This window comes from Dermacentor albipictus, chromosome 2 (genome assembly GCF_038994185.2).
Source record: "Dermacentor albipictus isolate Rhodes 1998 colony chromosome 2, USDA_Dalb.pri_finalv2, whole genome shotgun sequence".
Lineage (NCBI taxonomy): Eukaryota > Metazoa > Arthropoda > Arachnida > Ixodida > Ixodidae > Dermacentor > Dermacentor albipictus.
This window is the reverse complement of record NC_091822.1, coordinates 85,620,248-85,643,597: the sequence shown is the minus strand read 5'-3', so window position 1 is coordinate 85,643,597 and position 23,350 is coordinate 85,620,248. Positions and strand designations below refer to the sequence as shown.

Sequence of the window (23,350 nt, the reverse complement as noted above, 5' to 3'; positions counted from 1 at the left end):
ATTAGAAAGTGACGGCAAAGCGCGGTGCAATCCCATAGTTGTGTGCGCTATGGCAATCATGGTTGCTGTGCATATGGACATAGCAGTGACGAGGCGAATCCTTCTGCACAGAAGTGCAAGGCACATTTTCAGAAGTGACGAGAGGCGAAGGACTGCCTTCGCATCTGTTCCTTGATCTTGCCTGCGTCTCGTGCGCATCCATTGCGCAGACGCTGGACATCTCCGGTCCGTGTCAAGCGGCTTTGTGGAGTAAAGCCTTTTAGGAGCAGGTTTGTGCACCTCCTAGCGGGCAGTGTACCTCCGTGCTGGTTTGCAGTTTGCTGGCTGTGGCGAGAGTGGGAAAAGCGCGTGCCCGAGCGGGTGATTGCGCAAACGATGAAACGTCCCAACCGCTGCAGCACGTGCATCCAAGTGCAGCGCATCGTAATGATGCAGGCGTTGGATTGTGGGAAGGGCCGGTGCCTCGTGACCACGTGGCGGAAATAATGCGCCATTCGAGGTAGGACATACATCGGAGTGCCGGGTATTACGCTTGAGCACACGGACTGGGTGGCTGACGGTATCCACAGCGACCACAGATATCAAGGCGCGGGCACTGGAGGCTTGAGGCACTGTCGGCATGAGACCAAGGAGACGCAACGGGTGGTATATACGAGATCAAGGCTTAGCCTGAACTGACTGGAATTTTAGAAGTCGCTATGAGGTGATAGGCCAGAGCCAAGAGGCTGCATGAGAGAGACAAATATCATCGAGATGGCCAACCACGAATTTATACACTTTTTACTGAAAGCAACATATTAATATTATTAATTTCACATATAGCGCAAGCATATGATGTTGCTCATTGGGTTCTACTGGAAAAATGGTAATGCGGGCACCAAGCATGATTTCTTTTCCAGGTAACCGTAAAGCCCCTTCAAGAAAGGGTAATCATCGGTCGCACTAATTTAACCAATAGTTGTCGGCTTGATCGGCTGAAAGGCTCAGTTTTATGTCCTTTGTTCTTGTCGCTGTATATTCTGCAATTTCTGAGAAGCCCCACCAGGCTCGAGAGTACTGCTGCGCGCGGAAGATGATGCTGTACTTTTTACAGGACACTTCTTTAGGCTCTCCGAAGTGATATGATGGCTGGTTTGACCTGCTTTTCGGCAGGGTTTGCCAAAAGTTAGTTGACTACAAACTTTTGAAAAACGAAATGCATCCCTTTCAACTCTCGCAATATCATGTTGATGGTAGTGTTCTTAAGGTATCTCTAAACGGAATATTTGTATTCAACAATTGCACCTTTTAAATATAGAGGGGTGCTTTTTAATACAGTTGACGCTTGCGTGTGCAAGTACACAGTGTAAATGCGAAGGTCGGCTGTGGGTGCTATGGTATTCACTCAATATTTACGGCATGCTATACTTCGTTCAGTATACTTCCCATGAAGTCACTGCTTCGTGAGCTGGGCCCTGTATTCACCAGGGTTTATGTACCCTAGGGGTCCAACGCCTCTAGAAAGATGCCAAAGCCAAGATTGGGCGTTATAGGCCACTATCGGTCTGACGTTCACATTATTCAATCCTAACGCGTATATTGTTTTGGTTCCGATAATACGCAACTAAAAGATTGTTGTTTCAATCAGTAGCACTAATAATAAAAACTGTAGACTTCTTCTTAGGCGGGCTTTTTTCTTATACATTGTAAGCGATATGCCACGAATGCGAAGGGGACCTTGCCGAAATGTCGTAGTCATTATGACGATAGAATATGAGGATTTATTGGAGCTAAAATTTGATATACACCTTGAAAGAAAACTGCACCTAATTGCGGACTACCATTCCAGTCATTCTTACTGCCCATCCAAGACCTCTGAACTTATAATGGCAGCACAAAAGACCTTAAATAGCTAGGTCAAGAAGGCGGCAGAGGTCAGTTGCGCCCGTGATTTAGGGGCTCTGACCACCGTTCCTTAAGATATACTGTTATATATATATATATATATATATATATATATATATATATATATACGGATCGATAGATAATGCATCTTGGATACGCGATTTCAATTTGTCCTACTTTGCGAATATTTACTTTCGTTTTCCCAACTATACAGCGTATCCCTAGGTATATCCCATTGCATCGGCAACCAGCCAAACTAGGCTATTGGCCCAATAATAATTTTTTGTATATCTTATGTGTGCTTCTCGATACAGTGATGAATTGATTGTTTGCACAGGGGAGCGACACCTGGCTACTCATCATTGTACGCGTGATGACATCGGGCATATACCTTGGTATTGACACTACCTGAAACGCCCCTCGTTTGTGTTAAATTCACTAGGAGCTCGAAAATACCTTACATAAGAAACTCTCAAACATTTCTGCTCTGAATGCACCACTAACGCTGAATTTAAACTCCTTATTTGCTTCAATGCACAGTGACGTTTGCGGGTGGTAGCCCTATAAATAATTGAACTTTAAAATAGTCGTTTGAGGATTCGTAAAGTTTTACAACTAGATGAAACATGCTAATCTCTCCGAAGAACCCGCATTGGCTCTGTAGATTCTTGTTTGACTCAAAAGTCATCGACTAAGTGTCCGCCACGGGTGGCAATAGCGATCAGTACACGGCCCCTATGGATCTACAAAACCCTTATACAATCATAGAGCTGTGTTATTCCTGGATATTTTACTCACCGCAGTCAACCCTATGACACTAGAAATATTCACGATGCTACCTGGAATAGAAAAAAATAGAATAAGGTAGGTCATCGACGGCTTAAAGGACAATGCTAGTGTTGGACGCCGTACATCATTGCTTCTAGTATTCGTCATGGTCCACCCCCAACCAGGAGCAATACTGCGGCCAAATGATAGACGACAGCTCCGCACATAGCTTTGCTGGCGCGCATGAAAACGCTGTAATTACAGTCATCAAAAGCAATATTACGGTATTCACAATTGGGAGGATTTATAATAGGTTGCAAAAGTAAACAGCTAAGAGCATAATGCAAAATCCCGCCTCCAAAATGTGGCCTTTTACATAGCGATCTAACGAAGTGTGGCAAAGTGGTAGCGCGTGGTTGAATACAATTAAAATTGCACCTTTAGTTTGACGCAAGTAGGGCACAGCGTTTTTGATCATGCAGAGCGGACCGAAGAGGTTCGTCCGCCACGCTCTATTAAACTCTTCCTTTGAGGTACTTTGAACGGACCCTGGCATGGGAATACCAGCATTGTTCACCTGAAATGTAAAGAACGCAGTAAAGCGGCAACATTATACTGTAAGGTCACTGCACTCTTTCCTTGAAGATTACATCAGTGAGAGGTGTAATCTTCAATCTCAATTCATGTTAAAGAAGTGAAAGAATCAGTGAAATTTGTTGGCAACAGCTTTGATGGGGTTCGAGAGGGTTGCAAACATGCGAAAGCTGCGACGGACTATGACAAACTAAAAGAAGAAAATGAGCAGTTAGGGATGGAACTTACGCCTATTAAGGCTGATTTAATCGAAGTGAAACAATAAAGCTGACAAAACAACATTCAAATGAAAGGACTGACATTCGTAGCAAATGAAACTTTGACAAAACAGTGTAAACGCTAGAAACGAGACTTGGTGTTCAATTGGGTGATCCCGCGGTTGATGTTGTGCATAGATTGCCAGCCAAAAATAAATTTAAACCAAACGTGATAGTACGATTCACATGTTGGTCGGTTCGTAACAGTATCCTCCAGGCCACAAATAGAAGGCTTACAACTGCTGACTTCTGCTTCGAAGAGCGAAGTGCTGTCTACGTTCATAAGCACATTTGTGCTGAAAATAAACTGCTACTAGGCAAGACAATTTAAAAGAAAAACGAAAAGAAATGGAACTACTGCTGGGTGTTGCAACGCAAGATTTTAGCAAGGAAGACAGAAAAGAACCGTGTTATCCACATAATGAAAGAAGATGACATAACACAGATAGTCTATTCGATAGCTGATTGAAATGCAAATTGAAGAGCTGGAACTTGGGCATAAACACAGTTGAGCAAATCAACAGCTCTCATGAATGCGGTAAATTTTCACTCTTGCACTGCAACATTCGTACTTTTAGCAAAAATATTAATAACCTACAGTAATTTCTACCTTAACACAAATTTAAATGTGACGCAATCACTCTGACAGAGACTTGGCTCAAACCCGACGACCATGTACACCTCCCGGTTTACAACGTAATCACCCCTTCACGCCAGAGCAACACAAGGGGAGGAGGGGTTCTGCTGTTTATCAAAGCCAACCATGAGTTTAAAGTCTGTTCTAATCTGACTACACATGCATTACTGGAATATGAGATGTTAATCATTGTACTTTCCTTAGGAATCACAATAGGAGCGGTTTATCTGTCACCAAGTTCCAATGTCCCTTGTTTCCTTCAGGCATTAGAAAATACATTAGACAAAATATGCAACCAAAATAAGGAGACAATTGTATGTAGTGACTTTAACTTAAGCGTATTAGATAACAATAATATTTCATATGAGACGCTATATGAATCGTACAGGTTTGTGAATCTCATCACAAAGCGCTACACGTGTAAGAAACACTTCTGAAACGCTTATTGATCATATTCTGTGCAATCTTAAGTCTACAGGTATTACCTCCGGTGTGGTAGACATGGATTCATTGGATCATATACCAGTGTTTTTGCTTGTAACTACAAAGCTTAAACAGCCTAAACCTTGTCGTCAAACAGCTACACTTGTGGACAGAATTTTGCTTCGAGAAATGTTAACACGTCATCGAACGCATAGATGCAAATAAATTGTATGAATACTTGAATAATGCGATATTACAGTGCCTAATGCTGAGTCAAGGCCCGATAAAAACATACTACGAACAACCGATAAACCCTTGAATGATGCGTAGTGCCTTAGAGCTATCCGGTATCAAGGATTATTAGTATAGAAAGCAAAAGGAAAACAAAGAAAGCGTTTACTACAGAACTCAATACAAGTAGTTCAGGAACAAGTTATTAGTGCACTTACGACTTAGAGGAATGATTAATACAATCTTGCTATCATAGCAAATCAAGCGTTCCCTTGAAAACTATGGGAAATAATTAATTCAGTCATTGAGGGGACCACTGAGCAATGCAAGCTTCCTGACAGTAATCTATACGGTCACTTAAAACAACAATAAGCAAATGAATTTAATTATTTTTATAAGAACGCTGGTGATAACCTATCATTGCTATGTACCCAATCCCGCAGCTGCTCGCTGGCTTCGAATACAGCAAACTAGGTCGCATTTTTCGATATTATTGCTGAAGTGCTAATGTCTACAATTAGTTCCATGCCTACCAACAAAGCCCTAGGATGTGACAGTATGTCATTAAGCATTGTAAAATATAATTTCGATTTATTGTGTCGTTACCTTGCGCGAATATTCATTTGTGCTTTGAACACTAGAACGTAGCCCAATCTACTGGAGAGAGTTAGGGTCTTTCCCATATATATGAGCGGCTATCACAACCTGTTGGAAAACTATCATCCCATTTCAATACTCTCTACCATTAACACAGTGTTCGAGAAGGTTATAGTCAAGCGAATGCCTAAGGTTTTGACAAAATAGAATATACTTACACCGCATCAGCACGGATTTCGCCCAAACAAGTCGACCAGCTCCACAGTTATGTTGCAAACTACAGTAACACTTGTCTGAATAACACCGAAGTAGTAATTGGCATATTCCTAGACATTAAAAAAGCGTTGGACACCGTCGATCATCAGGTCCTGTTAAAAAACTGCAATATTATGGACATCGAGGAGACAGTTTACATTTCTTTCAGAATTACCTAGAAGAAAGATACCAGAGCGTACACTTGGACAATTCCTTGGACGTACGCTCGTCTAATTCCTTCCCATTACACATGGCGTTCCGCACGGATCAGTTTTCGGTCCGATAATAATTTCCTTGTACATGCCAACCTCTCTCAAAGGCTTTATAAGGGTGAGGCTATAATGTATGCTGATGATGCCATAGTTCTAATCTCCAGAAAGGATATCAATCCCTTAGAAAACACTGCTAATAGAGAACTAGAAAAACTAAGAAACTTGTTTGTGGACAACAAATTCACCATAAATACATAAAAAACGATGCACGCTGTATTTTCGTCCAATAAAGTTAAAATACCAATAATAGCTTTGAAGGTTCGATGACAACAATTACAGAAGCTCAATTAAGAATATAAATATATCGGCATAAGGTTAGATATATCCCTTGATTACAGTACAAACATAGTAAATGTTTCCAGCCGGCTTAGTCATGCATGCACTACGAATGGTTTACTTTAGTATTTTTTATATACATTTCACCTATTGTATTGAGACATAGGGGCATACGTATTCATCGTACCTAGATCCAGTAATCAAACTGTAGAAAAGAGCGCTCCAAATTATCTCCTCCGGTTATACGGAGCACATAGAAAGGCTTTTAAAAAAACTAACATTATGCCATTCCTCATTGTCAGGGGCTTCAAAACAGCGTGCTCAGTTCATGCCATATACAGACACACGAGGACACAACTCACCAGAAATTTTAACATACCATCTGTTAGCAACTTGTGCAGTAGGCGCACGTTAGCCTACATGGCAACGAAAATATAGAATAATCTTCCGAAGAAGATAAAAGAACTCCAAAATTTTCTTATGATCTTTCGCAATTGGTAATTATTAATCATTATGTTTCTGTATTGTAATAGTAACGGATTTGGATGTTGTTGGCTTCTCTCTTATTCTATAGTAAATTTATTACTATCTGTTAAAAACATTGTTAGCGCCATCTGTACTTGCCAATCTCATTACATGTTAGCCTGAGTTGTAATGGTGTTTCGTATCCATTTGCATGGGCCCAGAGCTAGTCGTATTGCAAGGGGCCAAGGTGATTTACAGCAACCTTTGTAATCATAGATAGAAATGAACTGAACAGAAAAAGATAATGAACATCGTGCAGCTTTTGCGTTATTTGGTACATGTAGTCAACACCTTCATTTAGGCGTAAGGTTATTAGCGGCGACCTCGGTGATCCTATCATTACACGCTGTTCGGGTCTAAGCATCGAAGTAAGTACTGTAAAGTGTGCTTCTACTTTTTACAGCTCACCGTCGCTGATTCGTTGTTTGTTTTTATTGTAGCGCAACGATGGGCTAAATATGTCCGATTGCTTCCTGAAAGCTCTTGTTATTTCTAGACAGACGGGCTCGTTAGATAGGTTTCGTGCGCTGGTTTCGAGATTCCGGTGGCAGTTAACGATAACGAGGGAGCGGGAGGATATATATTCGATCCGACGAACCACGTTCAACCTTGATGCTTTCACCGCCGCCGAGGTTGTGCTCCTTCAGGGCACAAGTTCGCCCCATGAAATATGTAGTTTATTGTAGTGCTACGCATTCTTTCTACCTTTCAGCACACCGCCACTACCACGTGAAAATATGTATATGCTGGAACGTTGCCATAAAAGAGTAGGTCGAGCTATTTTTATACTATTTGTATTTGCTACAAGAGAGTCAGGTTAACGAAGTTTTACTGAAGGCATTAGACTTTCCTGGCATTTTCTTTCCACACTAACGTCACCCTCCCCTCTTTCCCACTACACATCTTTTCCGAAAACCATTATAGTATGGCGAAGGTGTACTTCTCACAAACCTTGTGGGCAATACACAGCGCAGCCGGCCCTTAGACTTTACTATGCGCAAATGAAAAATACATACTCTTCACATACATACATACATACATAAAAATAGAACATGAAAAATACATACTCTTCGTAGACATGCACTTATCGTAAAAATGAGCTGCCATTCTCAAGAAATGAACATGCACACCGCCAAATTCTCCGGTGATCAAATATGTGGAGCAAATTTTGTAAAAAGGAAAAAAGAAATGTCATTCACGACAGAGTTGGACGAAACTGCAAAGGCAACCATCGTGCTATTCTTTAGGGTACATGATTTACAGTTCTCAAAGAGTTCTTTGTGTAGTTAAAGTTCCGAGAAAGTGACAGAAGAATGACAGCTGATTTCTTCGTCAAGACAAAGCCAAAGAGACGAAGGCGATTTCAGGGATTCCTATTAGTTTCCACATTTGCACATGCCGAAGAACTTCAGCAGTTTCTTGCCTAGAACTACTATTGCTGATTGGAATTTCTTGTCAGCTAAAATGGTTGGTCCGCCAAATGTTGCCAGAGAAATGAAAACACTCTATTGTGCAAGTGTTTCCAATATGGAATAATTGCTTTTCTTTTGGTGTTTTGGACCTGCTCCTCACTGTCCTCTACTTGTTTGCCGATGTTGGTATATTTGTTTCATTCCAGCGCACATTACTTATCTTTCATGTGTGCGCAATGCAGACTTTTTACTTTTGACTTGCATTTATTAAGATGCTTTATTGGTGTGTTCTGTTGGCTTATTATTGGACAAAAGTTCTCTTGTGTTGTATCTAGTCTCTCCTGCTTGGGCCCGAGCTATGCTGCGTCGTATACGTAAATAACCGAAAATACAAAAACTAGAGTAAATTGGGAAAGCCGATTTTTAAAAATACTGAAGACTTTCGTTCAAGGATTTACTTGCCCATCAGTCATCAAAATAAGTAAACTGAGAGCAGTATTTTATACCATGATGGCGATCCTTAAGTTGCCTAGGGTTTTTTTTTAATTTTTTGCCAACGTACATCAAACTTACAGTGGAACCATATACGTGGGAAAGGAACTGTTTTTACCATAGCTGTTCCGATATTTGGCCCTTCTTGCACTTACTGCGAGGCAGTAACTGCTTAAAGTCGACAGACTTCGCTATTCGCGGAGCACAGAACTCACGAGGATATCAATTCGTCCGAAGTGCTTCGCTGTTCTCTGCACCACATCTGCGATGTCCTTTTCCACTGTTACGTCACCGGGTACGACAAGCACCTGTAAAGTTTAAAAAGTAAATTAGTATATGTATCTACTAGTGGGTTAAACTGCACAGCGCTCGCACAGAAGTGCGTCCCCGTCAGGTGTATGAAATAACCAGATTATTCTACAAAAAAAATACGAGAATCAAAGCGCTCTATTTTCAGTAACATGTAGACTTCTATTAGTATGAGTGTTGGTCAGATAAGGTGTGCCTGTAGCTGTAGCCAACTTTTTGAAAGGGAACCTGTCTCTTTGTCGAAACGTTCCGTCGAGTCACTTTGCGACCTTTGTTCATCGTCACTGCCCTGCGCATCTTCCTGTGAACCTGTGTGCTATGCAGATTTCAGTAATTGGGGCTTCAACACACAGCTGCTTTCAAATAGGTCTACCTAGAGCGACTCACGGAGCTCCACCGCTGCCCCACATAGCTTTGCCAACCAAAAATAACGGGCACTATGTTGATTAAATTACGGGGAGTGCTAGGATTTTTATTTTCCATTTGACCTTGTATTTGGATTCGAATGATAATATATGGGGTTTTACGTGCCAAAACCACTTTCTGATTATGAGGCACGCCGTATTGGGGGACTCCGGAAATTTTGACCACCTGGGGTTCTTTAACGTGCACCTAAATCTAAGTACACGGGTGTTTTCGCATTTCGCCCCCATCGAAATGCGGACGCCGTGGCCAGGATTCGATCCCGCGACCTCGTGCTCAGCAGCCTAACACCATAGCCACTGAGCAACCACGGCGGGTTTGGATTCGAATGAAACTGATAGTATAAATTCTTGATTTTTTAAGCTTCGGGATCAACACAGGTAGAATAAGGGAGGTAACTGAAGTTAACGTTAACTTGTCTTCGTCGGGGAGTAGTTATTGCCCTTACGAATTCAAGTGCTCTTGTGAAAGCGTTTGCAAAAAATACACCAATCATTCTACCACTCTTGACATCTTAGAGAAGTTAACATTCAATGGTTACATCAAATGATTTGCTGCGAAATTGATGGTGGAGGGAATATCCGCATTCTTCAGTCTGTTTTAGTCTGTAAATTTTAAGTGCTAAATAACAGTATACCTCTCAGCATGATCACATTCCTAATGCTCCGTCATATTATGTTGTGGAAATATTTCTGAAGAGTCAAATTGTACTACAATTAAGACTACTCAGGTAAAGTGTGCTACTGTGCCATGCAGTTGCGATAAATCATCACTTTAAGAAATATTACTGTAGGGTTCCTAACGAGTTCAGTGTATTGCACAAAGGAAATGAGGCTGTGTAATTTCAACCTAATAAATTGCCATTGGTGACCAATATCTTAATACATACGTGTCATTGAACGTTTTATTATCGCCGTAGCAATGATTTTCATGGCCCGTCAAACAAGCCAGGTGCTATGTTTACAATGTATTAAGGAATGAGTCAGCAACTACTCCGGAATGTAGACTAAATAGTCATGTTTTAATTTATTTCATGAAGCATGAAATAACATAGAGCCTGCCGATTCTGTTTTGACCACATCAGGCATGGAAGTGTCACTCTAAATCGAGATTCATTCTTTGGGAGTTTTGCGCGCTAAAGCGCACAAAACAGAAGCACTTTCTATGTGAAGACATTTCGCACAACTTGTGTCAATGCAACGTCTATAGTCTCAGGTTGATAGATCATATTGAAGATTCAGCATACGCAAGGGCAACTTTAATGAGATTGGCATTTGGTGCGAACTTCACACACCTTCAAAGGACGTTTTATCTTGTCGCTTTGTCTCCAGCTTGGGTCACTGTGAATTCAAAACCAACCGCCGGTTGAACTTTGGTCACAGAGTATGTGTGCGGAGATATGTGCCGATGTGGTATCAAAATATTTCATGAGAATATGGATCACTTGGCATATGCCCCTCTTAATGAGCCTCTTTGAAGCCAAGTCGGGCAATGGGTATCACCCACGGGGTGCTTCTCACTGCGTAAGCGCCGCTCTTCAAAGGAAATCTTTACGCCAAATTGAGTCGCTCGATACATGTCACGTGGTATGTTCAGTTCCTAAATGAAAAAAAAAGATGATAATATCCTATGCAGTCTTCGTGCGGAATCGAACCCATATCATGTATATTCAAACAATCTTGTCTGAATGTATTTTCCTGGAGAACCAAACGACTAGCGAATGGAAACGAGCGGGACGAAATTTTGTGATCAGCAAACAGCTGCTAGTGCTCTATTTTAAGGAGTTCAGCCTTCTGTGTTGCTTGTGTTGCTGTAGTCTGTGTACAGGACTAACACCTGTTTCTGCTTGGTAACATATTTTCTGTGGTGGAGGTGCGGGCTAGGCGAACACGGAGCTGCACAGCGCACGCCGCGAAGCCCATACTACGATAGCTGACGGTGCATCTACCAACTGTCCGCCCACGGCGTCTCGGACTCTGACCTTCCAGATCTTGGCTCAGCGATGAGAACCGGAAAATTTCTGCGTTACTCGCATATTCCCGTGTGCTGTATGTAGACATGTAGACGACGATCAGGGTAGTGCTTTAGCGGCCTCCATCTAGTGCGACTGGGGAGTTGCAGAAACGAAGAGGACGTCTTTTTCTGGTGATTTTGCAACAGTCTGTTGCGCCGTCTTGCTCAACGTGTTTTCTGTTGTTAACGTTGAACCCCGACACTGGTGGAGGTACCTGGAGAGACACCTCTATGCTCCAGACTCCTCCTGGGAGCCGTTCATCCAGCGCGGACACTCTTTCGCCCATTGCAATGCCTGTGCGTCGTTCAGTCGTCGGTTGCGAGGCCCGTTCCGGAGCTCACAATCCTGCATGAACCTTCGTGCAGACGCTACCCATCGCTGCCCAAGGCCAACGCCAGCCCGCCACAGGATCTCGAAAGCGTACGTTCGTCCACACCGCCGCAGGTAACCCTTCAACGATGGATTCCGGATCGCTCTCATGGCGGCACCTTTAAGGATGTCGAAGACTGGCTTGACCAGTTTCAGCGCGTCGCCAACATCAATGAGTGGAGTCCAAACCAAAAGCTCTTCAATGTCTATTTTCCTCTTGGTCATAGTGCTCGTACGTGGTATGAGAATGGAAAAGACAGTCTGTTGACCTCGGCTGACTTCCGCCATCAGCTTCTTGCTACCTTGGCGAGTGTCGACCGACGGGACCATCATCATCATCATCAGCCTGGTTACGTCCAATGCAGGGCAAAGGCCTCTCCCATACTTCTCCAACAACCCCGGTCATGTACTAATTGTGGCCATGTCGTCCCTGCAAACTTCTTAATCTCATCCACCCACCTAACTTTCTGCCGCCCCCTGCTACGCTTCCCTTCCCTTCGAATCCAGTCCGTAACCCTTCATGACCATCGGTTAACTTCCCTCCTCATTACATGTCCTGCCCATGCCCATTTCTTTTTCTTGATTTCATTTCTTGATTTTTCTTGATTTGATTTGATGGGACCGTGCCTAGCAGCTAATTGAGTTGCAGTTTCAAAATCCCAACGAAACAGTCGCAATGTTCACCGAGGACATGGCGCGTCTGTGTCGTAACACCGACATAAACATGATAGACGATAAAAAGTTACGTTACCACATGCGTGACGTGAAATAGCAGTTGTTCGCCGGACTGGTGCGCAATCCATCAAGTACCGTGCCTGATTTTATTAAGGAAGCTACAGCTATTAAGCGAGCAGTTCATCAACGGTGCAGGCAGTGCGATCGCTTCACCAGCAGCAATGGTGTCAACGCCGCCGCCACAAGTGTTGACACTCACAGCTCTCTGCACGATCTGATAGATTGTTCGCGAAGAAGTCCAAAATCTCGGGACAGTGGAACCGCCAGTGGCGTCGGTCGCGGAAATCATACGTGACAAAATCAGGCAAGTGTTGTCGTCTCCAAACCTTAGCCATGAGCCGCATTCCATGAACTACGCCGTATCGGTCCGACGTTCAGCACCTGTTGTGTTCATACCGCCGTACCGCCAGCCGTCGACTGCCACACCTAGGTCATCCCAGGAAGAGCCTTGAAGTCGTCCACAGTTTTGGTAAACGGACATATGGCGGACTGCAGATCGGCGCCCGCTTTGTTTGAATTGTGATGGTGCCGGCCACATTTCCCGCAATTGCTGGCATCATGACGAACCGTTTCGACCTCTCTGCAGATGGTCTCAAGATGCCCCTCTTTCCGCCGGCTTGGCTGGGCGTAAATGGTAAAGAATGCTCCAGTACCCAGCATTCCGAGCTCGTGTACCCGATGTACGAGATGTGGGGTGACGCTGAATTGTCGGCGGCAGCTTTGTCGGGTGCAATAATTACACGAATGTGCGGGCAAAAAATTTAATTCGCTGAGTGGTCGCTAAACTACTCGCCCTAGCGGAACTTTTCTCGTGCTCGTGCGGTACGCTCATCTCCGATCATGGTTTGTGTGTCGTCAGTATATACAGGGTGTCTCAGCCAACTTTAGCCAGAATTTAAAGATCACGGTAGTGATTACGGTAAAGACAGAATCAAGGTAATGTTTGCCGTCGCTTCGAGACACTCAAATAGCTTTTTTTTTTCAAGTGCTGGCGGACCAACTCGGGGCTGTCCAGAGGGCCAGTGCGACGGCAGAGCGGCTCAGCCTCTCTGTCCCGACGTGGGAGCAGCCCGCATCAGTCCCAGACTGATCCCTCAGGACCTAAATAAAGTTTTTCATACCATACCATTCCGACTAATTAGATTGTTAGTCTTGTGAATTAATGAACTTCTCAAATATTATAGGTAAATTAAAACTGTCAAGAGTAAATAAATTGTAGAGCAACATGAAAAACTCCCGATAAAGCTTTCTGTTGCTTCATACATGCTATTTAAAAGTGTTTTTCCGAGCATGAAAGAAGCCAGCGAATACACGCAAAATTGCCCCGCGACTGGCTCCTCGATGTACATTGCGTTACTTTACAACATTACCTTACCGTTACAAATGATACAACATTACCTTGGTTCTGTCTAGCTACGTGGCATTCGCATATTGACAATTACAATAGCACCTTGGTTCTATCCTGCTACGAGGCATTCGCATATTTTTAAACTTTGGCTAAAGTTACGTGGGACACCCTGCATAGACTTTGCCATTTATCAGTTTTGCATCGTTTGTATTGATTTTGTATCAGTATCGCTGTGTTGAATAAAAACAATGTCTCCTAGTCTTAGCTAACCGCCTATTTATTATTTTGTTGTTGTTTGGCTTCATGTCAGAAATACAGTGTCTTGTGTTAGCTGCATGGAATTTCGCAGAAAGGTCAATTTTTTTAGGATATTTCCCTATATTCTGTCTGGTTATGTGTGTTTGTGACTACTGGGAACTCGGTATCGCGCAAAATGTGGCAGAAAATTTATTAGGGCACCGTAAATACCTTCCTAATTAGCAATCATAGCGAAAATCCGGGAATTCAGGAGCCAAAGTCACATTGTTAACTTAACTAAAACTTCTTCTCTAAAGAAAATTGTCTAGGGCGTTAGCTCATGCAGTATTTTGGCACCGTGGGCGGCCCAGTACCGCAGCACCAAAAGAAATATGAAAGAGTGCACCAGTGACGTTGATCTCTCTATCCTGTACATTGCGAGTGCAGACCAACAGTAGCTCAAGATTTAGCTGGCACGATTTCATCGCAGCCCTCTCTTTTTTTGCAAGGTGACACCAGAAATCGACGCGAAGTGTGCTCTATTCCGCTCCCAACCTTGTGGCGGCACCGCAGCTCGGACAATCGCGTTTGAGAATAGCACCTAATAAAGAAAGGCTTTATGGATCAGAACGAACAGAACTCGCAATTCCCATAGCATGGGAGCCCACGCAGTTGGCGTTTTCTAATAGGGTGGGGAGATCAGCGTCACTGACACGCTATTTAATTTTAGTTTGGTCTCAGGGGTGTCCACAGTCAAAGTGCTTCACGATGCAGTACCTACGACGGTTTTTCGGAATTGCTTTTGGCCAACATCTGACTGTCAGCCCTTAATTTTGCAAATGTAATATTGCCTCTAAAGTTGATCAATAAAACTTCATTAAATTATCTTTTGTTACTTGTGAGCCATATGTTCTACGATGCGGCGGCTTATTGGCTGGCAAGCCTTACAGTCTGACAGCAGATGTGCCTATGACAAGTTATCAGTGCAACACCCTGCTTTATTTTAACAGCTTGTATAGCTGCTACATTCGCGATCTCTGCGAACGAAAGCGAAGAGAGGGGTGAGAGGGGGGAGGCATGCGCGGTGTCCAAGGTGGCTGCGCTGGTGCTGAAACACCACGGTGAAGCATCACCTACCCCCCCCCCCCCTACCCGGAAATTTTTGATAGTGTCACGTGGTAGTGACGGTCGAGGACACAGCAGCAAAAATGTGAATGGCGAGAACTAACTTAATTGGGTGAACCTGTGCCCACAAAAACAGGCTACACTCAAAGCTCAACGAAAGCGGTGAACACAGTCGGCGATTGTTGAGCGTTCTTGTGCTATGTGTCCCAGTGTACGGTTGTTGAAAATCTGGTCAGCGGGTCAAGCGCGTTGGCTTTTATACATCAGTCGTCGAATGTTCCAGAGTAAGCGCTAGGATCCGCTTCTCTTCTACAAAGTTCTACTTGGAATAAGATTGTACAAGGTTTGGTGAGAGACAGCGATTGAAACCATCAATAACATTCCAGAAACTTCAGATACATGCAGGCGCGTCCTGCGCTTCGCGATAACACTTATTAGGCGGTGACAAGCGGTCACCCGGAAAAGAAAGAGGTACACGTGTCAATATACCCCTTTTAATAAGCATGAGCCGATGCTGCAAGTAAACGAAAGGAATAAACAAAAACACCCGTGGCAAAGAAACAACCAAATAAGGAAGTTCATGAGTGTGCGTAAAAGGGCTTAAGACGCACCACGTTGACCACTTCAGATCGTGCGCGGCGCCGCTGAGCGTGAGAAATGCCGCCTGGCACCGACCTCATATTCCAGTTCGCCAATATGTCGTACAATATTGTTACGCGTAGAAAGACACAGACGAAAGAGGCTATTTACAGGCTATTTACACTGGACTGGAGCCAGAGCACCAGGCCGACATTCACTCGCGCCAAGGGCACAGACCCACTTCGTCGTCGTTCTCGCGGCGGCTCGTCCCTTGAGCATCGCTCGATGATATTGTAATACTGCGCCCCGGCGGCAAAAGCGCCGTCACGGTGCTGTTAAATATCCAAGGGGCATGGAAAGTTGTAGGGTCTGAGTCGGGCGACATGGACAATGTCACTGGTTGTCACAGCAGAGGACGTAGTGGGCGTGGCTGGAACGATTTCGTAGGTGACATCGGTCACTTGGCGAAGCATGCGATATAGGCCCATGTACCAGGAATGCAGTTTTTCACAAAGGCCAACTTAACGCGATGGTGACCAAAGCAACACGAGGGAGCCGGGAACAATATTGTAGAGTCCGAAATAGCATCGCAATAGTTTTTCACTGAGTCCTCGTCGGCCTTTTGGGGTCCAAACCCAAACACAGTCGCCGGGCTGCTACTCACGTAGCATCGTCGGAGGCTGTACTGTCGGCTGTCAGTACGCTGCTGGTTCTTGATGCGTAAGTGGACAAGCTGTCGGACTTCTTCGGCGCGCTGGAGACATGTGGCGACGTCAAGATTGTCTTCGTCGGTGACGTGCGACAGCACGGCGTCGGGAGTCGTCGTCGGGCTCCTAGCGTAAACCAGCTTGAACGGCGTGATCAGTGTTGTTTATTGCACCGCCGTGTTGTAAGCGAAGGTTACGTATTGCAGGACGGCATCCCAGGTCTTGTGTTCGACGTCGATGCACATTGCTAGCACGTCGGCGAGAGTCTTATTACGGCGCTCCCTGAGGCCATTCGACTGTAGGTGGTAGGCAGTTGTCCTCCTGTGCCTTGTCGGACTGTACTGCAAAAAGGCATGGGTGAGCTCCGCTGTAAAGGCCGTTCTTCTGTCGGTGATGAGGAATTTTGGAGCGCCATGTCGCAGCAGGATGTTCTCGACAATTAATTTCGGCACTTCGTCTGCGCTGCCTTTCGACAGAGCTTTCATTTCAGCGAAGCGGGTGAGATAGTCAGTCGCCACGACGATCTACTTATTTCCGGTTGTTGGCGTCGGAAAGGGTCCCAACAAGTCCATCCCGATCTGCTGAACTGTTTGGCAAGGGGAGTCGATCAGCTGTAGTAATCCTGCTGTCCTTTTCAGAGGTGTCTTGCGTCGCTGACAGTCTCGGCATGACTTGACGTAATGGGCGACGTCGGCGAACAGGCGCGGCCACTAATACCTTTCTTGTATCCTCGAAAGCATCCGGGAAAATCCAAGATGCCCAGCGGTCGGAGCGTCACGCAAAGTGTGGAGTATTTTTGGACGCAGCATTGAGGGAACAAGAAGAAGGTAGCTGGCGCGGACTGGTGAGAAGTTCTTCTTTACTGGTAGGTCGCTTTGAAGCAGGAACAAAGACAAGGCTCGCCTAAATGCAGTGGGGAGGACGTCGGTGTGCCCTTTAAAATACTCGACGAGGCTTTTTAGCTCAGGGTCTGCTCGTTGCTCTTGAGCGAAGTCTTCCGCGCTCGTCATTCCATGGAAGGCATTGTCATCCTCGTCATCTTGCGGCGGCGGGTCAATGGGGGCGCGTGATAGGCAATCGGCATCAGAGAGTTTTCGTCCGGACTTGTAGGCTACAGTGATGTCGTATTCTTGTAGCGTGAGGCTCCACTGCGCCAGTCACCCTGAAGGATCCTTTAAATTCGCTAGCCAACACAACGCGTGATGGTCGCTGAGGACTTTGAATGGCCTGCCATATAGGTGGGGGCTAATTTTTGGCGCAGGCCAAACGATGGCGACGCATTCCTTTTCGGTCGTAGGATAATTGCCTTCGCTTTTGACAGCATCCGGCTAGCGTAAGCTATCACCCGTTCAAGTGTGTTTTTTTCTCTGGTCTCGAATGGCACCGAGGCCAAGGCTATTAGCGTCAGTATGGAATCTGTATCGGCGTACTCGTGGAAGTCTACTGCTGCATCTAAGTCGACTGTATGCGTCGTTTGAGTTCTTTAAATGCGTCGGCCTGCGGCGTTTCCCACTTTAACTCGACATCACATTTAGTTAGACGTGTCAACGGCTCAGCGATGCGTCAAAAGTCCTTGAGAAAGCGCTTGTAGTAGGCGCACATGCCAAGGAATCTACGCACTGCCTTCTTGTCGGTGGCCTGCTGGAAGTTTGCGATGGCGGCTGTGTTCTGTGAGTCGGGGCGAGCTCCAGATTTGCTGATGACGTGGCCCAGGAACAGAAGCTCATCGTAAGCGAAGCCGTACTTTCCAGCTTCAGAGTGAGCCCTGATGACTTGATGGCCTCTTCTACTGTCGCAAGCCGTCTAATGTGATCGCCGAAATTTCCGCCGAAGGCAACAGCGTCCTCCAGGTAAAGAAGACAAGCCTGCCACTTCAATCCTGTTAACACCATGCCCATGACACGCTGGAGTGTTGCAGGCGCTGAGCAGTCCGAATGGCATGACATTAAACACGTAGAGGCCATCTGGCGTGATGAAGGCGGTCCTTTCGCGATCTCTCTCCTCGACTTGTATTTGCCAGTAAGCATGACTTGAGATCCATCGACGAGAAATATTTAGCTTTGCAAAGCCGATCCAATGCGTCGTGTATTCGTGGGATGGGGTATATGCCCTTAGTGATCTTGTTCAGTGGACAATAATCGACGCAAAAGCGTAGGCTTTCGTCCTTTTTCTTCACTAAGACAATAGGAGATGCCCAAGGGCTTTTAGCCGGCTGGATGATGTAGTCGCGCAGCATTTCGTGGACTTGTTGCCTTGTAGCTTCACGTTCTTGCATCGAAACTCTGTAAGGGCTTTGGAGGGGTGGTAGAGCGCACTCTTCGGTTATGATGCGATGCTTTGCGACTGGTGTTTCTCGAATCCTCGATGACATCGCAAAGCAATCTTTCTATTATCGAAGCAGACTTCTGAGTTGTTGCTCGGGCTTATGCCCAAATCTGGTCCAGGAACTATCGGGGTAGATGCGGCAGAATCCGAGACAACCTCATTGCTGGTTTCCAGAATTTCCTCGACGTCTGCCATCGTCGTGCCATTGTTGATATGCATGAACTCGTGGCTGAAGTTTGTTAGGAACACTATCGTTTTTCCTCCGCGCAGTCGAGCGATCCCTCTAGCAGCACAAACTGCACCGTCGAGTAGTAGACGTTGGTCAACCTCGATGACGGCTTCTACGTCTGCGTGTTTTGGTGCTGACGGAAATAACAATGCTGGAGCGGGGCGGGATGCTGACTCGATTTTCAAGAAACTCTAGGCGTGGTGACTACGACAACTCCCCGGCGGTATCGCTTGATATACCAACAGCGTCATCGACTTCAACTTCAGGTGGATGATTGCGCCATGTAAGTTGTGGAAGTCCATGCTGAGAATGGCGTCTCGTGAACACCGTTGAAGGTTAACGAGACGGGGTAGGTGCGGTCGTCAACTGTAATTCTTGTGGTGCAGACTCCAGTTGTCATCACTAGGTGTCCTCCAGCGGTTAGAATTTGAGGGCCTTCCATGCAGTCGTAACCTGTTTCAACTAGGCGGTGATGTTTCCACTAATGACGGAGTAATCGGCTCCTGCGTCCACTGACGTGGTGAATGCGTTGCCATCGAGAAGCACGTCGAGGGCGGTGGTACTTTGTCTTGCGTTACACCTAGGTCTTGGCGCGGGATCACGGCTGCGTCGCGTTGACCTGTGGCTGGTACGTGGTGTGGTCAGATTATCCTTCGTCGGCGTATTCTTTCTGCTTTTGTCGGTGGCGGAGGATCTTCGTCACTTCAACGAACAGCGGCCGCACACACATCGGTTGCTGCTTTTAGTTTTCCAGATATGGGCTTGCAGTGCGGCCCCGGGCGGAGCCAGTGTATGGACGGCGCTGCGCAGCAGGTAGCGGCCTGGGGATGGCGAACGGGACGGTTGCCGAAAACTTCATTGAGTGGCGGCAAGGTAGTCGGCAATGTAACGTGGGCGCTCCCCAAGCTGCGGACGCGGCGCGTTGACGGAGAACTCTCAGAGTCCCAAGTCGTGGTATGGGCATTGCCGCGACACATGGCCGGCTTCTCCGCAGGGATAGCAGAGCGAGAAGTAGTCGGGGCTCGCCAAGGGTCCATCTTCCTCGCGTAGCTGCGTTGGGCGACGGGTGCGTGTGCTGGCGGTGGCTGCGATGGGCGACGGAATTGCGGCGTTAGACGGCCCTGGTGCGATCGCGCAGGGTGACCTTGACAGCGGCGAAGGTCATCATTTCCGGCTGGGGCTGTGGCGATGACGGTTACACTTGAGCAACCCCTAGTGATCGCTGAACCTTCTCTTTGACGATGTCAGCGATTGATGCCACTTGAGGCTGCGACCTAAGGAAGAGCTTCTGTAGTTCCTCGAGAACGACCGCTCTGATGGCCTATCGCATGTTTTCACTGCCGAGTGATTGTACAACGGTGTAGGTTCAGTGATTTCACTGTCTTGTCCGCATACCGAGCGTCTGCTCGAGGGCCGAATAACGGATATATTCTAGGCACTTGTATTTCAATGGCAGCATCTCTCACAAAGCGCGGTTGACCAACCGTACTGCTTTAGTTTTCTTTCCTCTGGCATTTACTATCATGCGGGCCAACGTGTGTGCGAGGCACTGAAGAAGATTGCCAGACTGTTGCATCCCCGCATTTTCATTGTATTCTTAGCGAAGCTATATAGTCGACTTTCGTCTGATTTTTTTTATTATTGGGATAAAAATTGTTGGTACGCTACTGACGGAATTCCGATGATGCCGACGTGGGTCGCAGTGGGCTGTGGCTTCGTGAGCGCTCCTCCCGCGTGGCTGTTGAGTCGAACGTTGTGTAAACTTGTGTCTGGAAATATATTGTAGGCGGAAGCAGCAAGAAGGGATCGCTTGTCGCTGCTGCCTCGCTTCATCACGCTAGCGAGTTTACCGTCAGTAAGATGTGTTCATACTTAGCTTTGCGTACCACAACAAGTTTGTTAACAAGGAAGCGAATGTTTACGGTAATGTACACTGGTGATGACAGGTACAGCTGCTTAATTATTGCTGTCTATTTGTTTTCTGTCGCAATCACTGCTACGCGTGTCGGGTGAAACTGCAACATCTTTGAATTTTATAATCTCGCTTGGCTTTCGCAAAGCTATACTGACGTAGAGATTAGGAGAATCCCTCTCATCTTTGTACAGAGTTGAAATTATTACATCTTCTTTTGTGATGACTGCAGCTGAGCAAGTTTGTTAAAAGCCACGAGGACGTAACGTTGCTGTCAGAACCAGCAGACTGCAGTTAAAAGTGCAGGTTGTTATCATGCACATGGTGGATAATAATTTTCGTACATCTTTCTAGCACGTTTTTCTTGCATACTTTGCAGCATGATTTGTTCGTGCCATCAGCCTGGTGTCACTTTGGATCGACATCATTCTTCATTGATGATCAGCACAGAAACAAGCCAACGGGAATCTGCTAACGTTTTTAGTACCTCTGATCTTAACAGTGCATTTTCGTGTCCGCCCCCACGGGAGCCGATGCCGCAATATGATCAGTAAATGGTGTAGCGTACCTGTGATCTCTTCTGTTCTGCATCTGCAACCATGGATGGAAAACTACATCTAGTCAGTGGTAAATGCTTTATGGGCCGATGTACCTGTAAACTCTGGGCTAATGTTTACCCCTGTGACTGTTTAAGCGACTCTACAGAAATGCCCTACTAAATTTCTTCGTACATGTGAACTGCAATATCTTTTTCTGAGACCGCTGAATGCAGCCTACAGCAAGCCTTAGTAAATGATTAGTCACCAAGATGCCTGTGATCTTTTCAGAAGTATGTGTATCTTCTACAATAGAAAAACAACAACGGTCTGCCTCTGGTAACTTCCATGGAGGCTATCTGATACCCGTAAATTTTTAGGATGAATTTGTGTTTGTGCGTAACCGCTGAAGCAAGTCCACACAACTCCTCTGTTAACGTTCCGTACAGGTGAAATGATACAATGTGTTTTTGTGTCTATGGCTGCTGAAGCGAGCATGCTGCATGCCTTTAGTTGATGGTGTAGTCTCCAACGTACCTGTGCCGGCTTCAGCAATATTTGGCTGTGACCACGGAAAGGGCTTATTCAGCTTCTGTTTAGTTGGTTAGAGGCATTCGAGCCTGTGAATACTTACGGTGAATTTGTGCCGGTCACCACTCAAGTAAAGCGAGTATCTCATGTGCCTGCGATCGCTGAAGCAAGCAAACCTGCAGTAGGCCTCCTACTAACTTTCTTTGTACCCCCTACCCTAGCAGATGGCTTTTAAACTTCTTTTGCTGGTCGAGGTGCATCTGTAAAATATTAGCTTAACTGAAATTTTCTCGTCACTAAACGAAATGTCAATGTCTGCTCTGGTGACCTTTACCCGAATTCGTCCTGGCAGCAGATCACTTTTGCTGTATGAATGGTTGATTATACAGCAGCTATCTTTGTCTTTATATGACCACTGAACTAGTCTGAAGAAATCCCTTAATGCAAAATGTAGTTGTGACATCATTAGCATAACTTGTGCTAGTGCGTGTAACTACTGAATATGGACTAGAAAAAGGCTCAGGTAATTTAATGCAGATAAGATATCTGAACTGTTGTGCAAAGTTTGCATTGGTTTGCCTGCGGCCAAGCATGTGAGCCCACAGCAAGCCTCATCATAACTTCCGTAGGGGCCCCACTGCGAATGCTTAAATTTTCTTGCTGCCCAAAGCGCATTTGCAAACAGTTTAAATTGTGTGCACTTTTACTGACCATGCTGCGCCATAAATATCTCCTCATGGCTGAGCTTTAATGGTGAAATTATTTAGTTTTGTTTGTTTGCCTTGATACGGTTTACTCAGAACTGCTGAGTGCATTTGATAGTTGAACTTGTGATCTTCCTGCAACTGTTTTATTGAAATAAATACTGTATATTTAATGAGATTGTCAAATCATTCAACAATCTGCAGAACTTTGTTCTGTAGCTTCGTTTCTGTTAGCACAAGAAAGTATGGCTTAGATGTCTACGTGTATTGATTTATAGCAATGTTATCAAGTTGCATCAAATGTATTAGCTTACCGTCGCAGGGAATTATGTTCACAATGCTTAGCTGCGCTGGAGCATTCTTTAGCATGCTATGGGACGCGGTGCGCTGTATTCCTGGCCTGTGTCCTGTTACTTCAGCTTTTGCATGACCAGAATGCTTGGTCGCTTTATTGGGCCGCTGGAATGGATCTTCAATAGCCACGAAGTTTCTTTTATCATTGCCTCACAAGCGAACAGAAAACCAGGCCAAACGTTGTTAATGGTATGTAAAATCGAGCAGGTCTGCTGCCCTGTTGGGGCACATCATGAGGAACATACTTATTATGTTAATTTATAATCCATATCGACGTCCTGCGGATACCC

At 45.4% G+C, this 23,350-nt stretch overlaps 1 protein-coding gene across 13 annotated transcripts in view; it reads right to left on the bottom strand.

Moving 5' to 3' along the window:
- The window catches only part of LOC135900933 (uncharacterized oxidoreductase TM_0325-like), an 85,185-nt gene that overhangs the window by 37,152 nt on the left and 24,683 nt on the right, over positions 1–23,350 (bottom strand). For 11 of the 13 annotated variants that reach the window (XR_010563983.2, XR_010563982.1, XR_010563984.1 and 8 more), the window contains exons 3-5: positions 8,839–8,931; positions 3,091–3,229; positions 2,683–2,723 (exon numbers count right to left, since the gene is read on the bottom strand). Coding sequence is in view for 10 of the 13 variants with exons in the window: in XM_065430532.1 (XP_065286604.1) it covers positions 2,683–2,723; positions 3,091–3,229; positions 8,839–8,931 (273 nt within the window). In the remaining 3 variants the exon portion in view is untranslated. The remainder of the gene's footprint in view (positions 1–2,682; positions 2,724–3,090; positions 3,230–8,838; positions 8,932–23,350) is intronic. The other 2 variants (XM_065430533.1, XM_065430541.1) reach the window with 1 other exon arrangement.